We start from the raw sequence: 5,877 nt of genomic DNA, 5'->3' as shown, positions 1-5,877 counted from the left end.
CGTGGCGCCCACGCGGAACTCGAACGCCTGCAGCGCCTCGAAGTCCAGCGCCCTCAGGGCGAACAGGTGGCCGTTGTCCGCGTTGATGGACACCAGCGAGGCCAGGGGCAGCTGCGGGTCGTGGGGCGGCAGCAGCGAGTAGGTGAGCTGGGCGTTGGCGCCCGCGTCTCTGTCTGTGGCGCTGACGCTGCCGATGTGCAGGGCGGGGCTGTTGTTCTCGCGGAGGAACAGGGTGTAGGAGGTTTGGGTGAAGGCGGGGGCGTTGTCGTTGACGTCGGAGACCAGCAGGGTGATGTTGTGCTGGGTTTCCAGCCTGGGGGTCCCCATGTCCGTGACGGTGATGGTGATGTTGTACTCGGCCTGACTCTCTCTGTCTAGAGGTCCTTCTGTTACCAGCTTGTAGAAATTCTCAACGGAATGTTTCAGCGTGAAAGGGAGATCTTCCTGGATGGAACACACCATCCTTCCATTCTCCCCAGAGTCTGGGTCTTGAACACTGAAAAGAGCTATGGTCGTTTCCGGGGAATTTTCTGGAATGGAGCTTGTAAGTGAAACCACCTTCAGTTCTGGGGTGTTGTCGTTTACATCCACCACTTGTATTATGACAGTGCATTTTCCAGAAAGACCTGCCCCATCAGACGCCTTAATATCCACCTCATATGAAACAGTTTTTTCAAAATCTAGTTTCCTAATGATTGTAATTTCACCTGTGCGTTCATTAAGTGCAAATGTCCTAGTAATCTCTTCATCGCCATAAAAGAATGAGTAGGACACTTCCCCGTTTATTCCCGTGTCTAAATCCCTCGCGGAAACAGTGACAACAAGGGAGCCCAGAGGGCTGTTCTCCAGGATCTGCACTCTATAGAGTGGCTGCACAAACTCAGGGGCGTTGTCATTGATATCCAACACCTCAATGAGGACCAGGGCGGTGCCAGATTTGGGAGGAGCTCCGCCATCTACTGCCGTGAGCGTTAACCTCAGCTCCGGCTGCTCCTCGCGATCTAGAGCTTTGTCCAGAACCAGCACTGGGTACTTTCTGCCCTCACTGCCATTTCGGGTAAGAACGTGGAAGTGGGAGTTGGGGTGGATGGTATAGTTTTGAACATTATTGATGCCCACATCCAAGTCTTGTGCATTTTTCAGGGGAAACACAGTCCCTGGAAGAGTACTTTCCATGATTTTCAAAATCATTTCTGCTTTCGGGAACACAGGTGAATTGTCATTTATGTCACGGACCAAAAGCTTAAACCTATAGACTTCCAAAGGCTCTTCCAGTAACACCTGGAATTGCAGCACACAAGGTTCAGTGGGACCACACAGCTCTTCCCGATCCAGTTTCTCATGTACTTGTAAATCTCCAGTCTGAAGGTTCAGCTGAAAATGTTCTCTGTTGTTGTTAAAAATGACACGAGCCCTCCGCCCAGACAGCTCCCTTACCTCCAGCCCTATGTCCTTTGCTAGATTGGCCACAAAAGAACCACCCTCTGTTTCTTCTGCGACGCTATAACCTTTCTGCTCTGCGCTAGTCTGAGCCAGAAAAACAAAGAGAAGCAGGACTTGCCTTAGTGTAGGAAAGCGCTCCTCTTCAGCCTCCATTTTTTTCAGCGCCAGAAGTCTTTGGGGTCGGCTGCCTGTTGGGTCTGCAGGAAGTCTGCCCGGGGAATCAATCCTTGCCGCAGGGTAATTCCGTTAAGGATCCTCCTCTCTTCCTTAGATCTGTGTAATGACCACCAGAACCGGAACCCTCCCCTCCTCAGGTCTGTTTTTTCGAAGCCTTAGCTTACAGCGCCACCATGTGTTGCACTTAAACCTAGTTTGCTGGAAATGCTACAAAAAGCTTTCTACTTGATTTATGCACACACACATACACAACCACCACCACGGATTATATATCGGGTGGTTTATAAATAAAATTGTAACTTCTATTTTCCTGTGAGATTGTGAATGTGGAAATGGTGCCAGCCACTTTGGGAAATGATGCAAGAACAAAGCTAACTGTATTTATTTGTTTATTCAATAAACCTTATTGATTTCATATTATATGTCAGGCAGTATACTAAGTGGTGGGAATACACATAGCTTCTTTGTTGTTCTGAAGCTTACAATATAAAGTCTACTATACTATCTGTATTCTGGGGTAATTGAGTAGAAAAAGATGGGTAGTTATCAGTCTATTCCTAAAGAAATCAAACTCTTAACACACTGCCAGCAAGGTAGATGAAGAGATTCATTTACATACTTCAAGAGTATAAACTTAAGTGACAGACCAGCTAGGACTGGTTTATTATGCAAACTAAATAAATAGCTTAAGGGATTGTGGATAACTTATTTATAAATATTGTCTACAGATATTGTCTCAATATCTCTGTAAGCACTGTTGTATTGACTATTAATTATCTAAAACTATTTGTAGAAAGCATCTACATCTGTTACTAAAACTAAGATATATACATGTTGAAGTTAACATTCACTGAGATCTTGAAAAGTAGGGAAGTCAACATTACAAATATACTAAAGAGCTAAAGTTACAGTAGTAACTAAAGTGCAGAAGAAAATAAGTTAGGTTTATTTGAAACAGCAGGTTAAACTTATTCTCAAGTAGGAAACACAATTTACTTTTAGCAAGCAACTCACGTAGCTCTTGAGGGTAGCTGGAGATCCTGACACCCTAGAATAAAGTTTTTACTCCTAAGGACGGAAAAAATATCTTGGGGAGAGGGACCTGGAGTCTCCCCAGTTGCACCAAATTTTAAACAATACTTTAATATTGTTTAAATAACCAACAGTATAACATAGTCTGGCACTCCAGTCACCTGGATAACTGGGAAAACAGCTTGGGCCTCATGTAAACATTGTGTTGAATATTGGTTCAATTCTATTGAGGTACAAATCATTCTATTTTAGAATGTTTTCTTCTAGTAGTGAAACAAATTTAATTAAATCAACCTTCAAAATATGAGAACATGCTGGTTACAGTTATATCTAAGAATTTTCCTCAGAGATCTTGGTCATGGATCCAACCTCTCTACTATGAAATTAAATAGGCAAGAAAATGTGCCCTTAATATTCATGCATTAAAAAAATTAACCAGTAGAAGCTGGTATCTAAGTCAGTGAGCAAATGCATCAAAATTAGTTTTTCATTCCCATCTGTCATCTCTCAGAAAAAAATTCTCCTTATTTTTCTCTTCTAAGGAGAAAAATTTAAGCTTGTAGACTTGGCAGGAAACTTAAACTTTTATGAGCCTTTTTAATAATAGAGTATGTGTCCATCAAATACTGTATTATTCTTAAAATCATGAATCAACCCATATAATCTATAAACTACATTATTTGTAGACTCTGAAGATTTTACATTAAATGATAAAATAATTATGTTCACATGTCTGATGATCCTGAGAAAAGGTATAGACACTCAAACAATAACAATCTAAGTGTTACTTTTAAAAACTAGTCCTGGGGCACATACAATAATGGAGGGAAACTTGTTAGAAAAACATTCCATAAAACCCTTTGTAGCATTTCTTCTGTTGAAAGACTTTGCCAATTATTTATAAAATTAAGGTTTATAACAAAATTCTCTAGTATAGATTAATTATCTCAAAGCTTGTACATTTGTTATTCCATTCATTGGCTAAGTTAATATTAGAAGCATGCAACAAAGGACCTAGGTTTGCTGTTATATAGGCTAATTGAGTACTCAAGACTTCACGTATCTTTCTTGTCTCTTTTGGTTTCCAGTAATCCCCCCATGGGTTAAATAAAAAATTTTTATTATTAGGAAACTGGAGTCTTATTGTAAAACTCAAAGACAACAAGACTTTGGGGACTTGGAGATACTGGAATGAGAAACTGATAGGTCTAGATAGAACCAAGTGCATAGCTGTCTTAGTCTACTGTTTCTTAGGTTTCTGTTTCCTCCACTTCCTTATTCATTCTCACCTTTACTCTTTCCTTCCCTTCCTTCCTCCCCTCTTTTCTTGCTCTTTACCTGTGATTCTATGTTGCAAGCCCGCCTCATGTAAACATTGTGTTGAATATTGGTTCAATTCTATTGAGGTACAAATCATTCTATTTTAGAATGTTTTCTTCTAGTAGTTCTTTACTCTTTCCTTCCCTTCCTTCCTCCCCTCTGTTCTTGCTCTTTACCTGTGATTCTATGTTGCAAGCCGAAACAGGGCTAAACATGGCTACCTCAGCCTATGTTTAACATTTATTTCCTAGTTACAAGCAATCAAGAAAAAATAGGTGAACTGCATCTTAATTGCCAATTTAAGGGCTTGGAGAATGTGACTATTTCTGCTTTAATCAGGAGTCTGTTGCTGAACCAATCAAAATAGTCAGGAAAAGTAAAGAAAATGGAACAAACATCTAAATAGTGTTTATCTCTCTTGGATCATACTGGGGAGCTCTCAGACATGAATCAACCCATATAATCCATAAATGATGTGGCTAAATATCTGCCTTAATCTGAACAAGATTAGAATTTATTTTAATACACCACCTATCAGCAATATAAACAATTCACAAAATATTTACACAGAAACATACCTAAATGGAGAAAAAAATTATCTGAAATATTTGGCAGAAGAGAATAGAAAAATTGATTATACTTTAAAATACCTTTAAAAGGTAACATTAAAAATCAACCTAAGCAGATGACAAAGCAATTATGTTTTGATTCATAGCATGCATTTCCTCTATAATAATACTATCAAACATAAAAACTGGTTTGGTGAAAGCATTTAGAACCCAGAACACCCAGAGACTATGACTGAGCTGAGTGTGCAATTAACCCAGAAGGGAAAATGCTGTATACAGGGTGGGCAAAGGTAGGTTCACAATTGTTAACACGTGAAACACAGTTTGTTCTTTTTTTAAGTCAAGAGGTTTTATATATTTTTTTATTGATTGATTTTTTACAGAGAATTAGGGAGAGGGAACGAGAATTAGAAACATCAATGAGAGAGAAACATCGATCAGCTGCCTCCTGCACACCCACTGGGGGGTATGTGCCAGCAACCAAGGTACATGCCCTTGACCGGAATCGAACCTGGGACCCCTGAGTCCGCAGGCAGACGCTCTATCCACTGAGCCAAACTGGTTAGGGCCACAGTTTGTTCTTGTATTATTTTCCATATGAATAACTGTAAACCTACTTTTGCTCCATCGTGTAAATAAATTATTTGAGGTTGCATTTTGGAAGAAAGACTAAACAAATTCTAGCTCCCTCAGTTTTTTTCCAGTTAATATAAAGAAGAGCAGAAAGTAGACATTGAAATTTCTGAGCTCTTAGTGAGGTTACTCAAAAGAAATAATTTTACATTACAATGAATAAATTTTACAAAGAAATAGCACTCTTTCTACAAGTTTTGCATAATAATGGAATTCCTAATTGAACCCAAAGCCATTGAGAAAGGTGTGGCTTTCCTCCTTTTCAGGATTTTGGGGCGGGAGGCTGGGGATAACTGGTTTAAGGAACTTGAATTCACTGGTCCCTGAGCCTCCCGTCAGACACACCTCATACTGGTAGCTCTGGGACAGGGTTCCTGTGCCGCTGATGTCCACCAGGTGGCCCGGAAAGTGGCCCTCAGGCACCGAACAGCCACCCACCCAGGCGGCCCTGCTCCGCCTGCACAGCCGCACCGCGATGAACGCCAGCACCGAGAACAGGAACAGCGACGACACCGACGCCAACGCGATGACCAGGTACACGGTCAGCGGGTCGGCCTGCGCCTGGTCGGCCGCCACTTCGGGCAGCGGCAGGTAGGGCTGCGAAAAGCCATCCACCAGCAGCACGTGCAGCGTGACGCTGGCAGACAGCGCGGGCTCGCCATTGTCCTTGACCAGCACCAGCAGCCTGTGCTTGGCCGCGTCG

At 41.8% G+C, this 5,877-nt stretch overlaps 2 protein-coding genes across 2 annotated transcripts in view; both read right to left on the bottom strand.

The window, feature by feature from the left end:
* Positions 1-3,983, bottom strand: part of LOC102245973 (protocadherin beta-13) — a 4,928-nt gene extending 945 nt beyond the window's left edge. Inside the window, exon 1 of the mRNA XM_005881140.2 lies at positions 7-3,983. Coding sequence (XP_005881202.1) covers positions 7-1,596 — 1,590 coding nt within the window. The 5' untranslated portion in view covers positions 1,597-3,983. The remainder of the gene's footprint in view (positions 1-6) is intronic.
* Positions 3,984-5,123: 1,140 nt separating this feature from the next.
* Positions 5,124-5,877, bottom strand: part of LOC102245674 (protocadherin beta-18-like) — a 3,470-nt gene continuing 2,716 nt past the window's right edge. Inside the window, exon 2 of the mRNA XM_014529016.1 lies at positions 5,124-5,876. Within this exon, the coding sequence (XP_014384502.1) occupies positions 5,391-5,876 (486 nt within the window). The 3' untranslated portion in view covers positions 5,124-5,390. The remainder of the gene's footprint in view (position 5,877) is intronic.

This window comes from Myotis brandtii, unplaced genomic scaffold (genome assembly GCF_000412655.1).
Source record: "Myotis brandtii unplaced genomic scaffold, ASM41265v1 scaffold668, whole genome shotgun sequence".
NCBI classification, from domain to species: domain Eukaryota; kingdom Metazoa; phylum Chordata; class Mammalia; order Chiroptera; family Vespertilionidae; genus Myotis; species Myotis brandtii.
The sequence above is the reverse complement of the archived record's forward strand: the minus strand, read 5'-3'. Positions and strand labels throughout refer to the sequence as shown.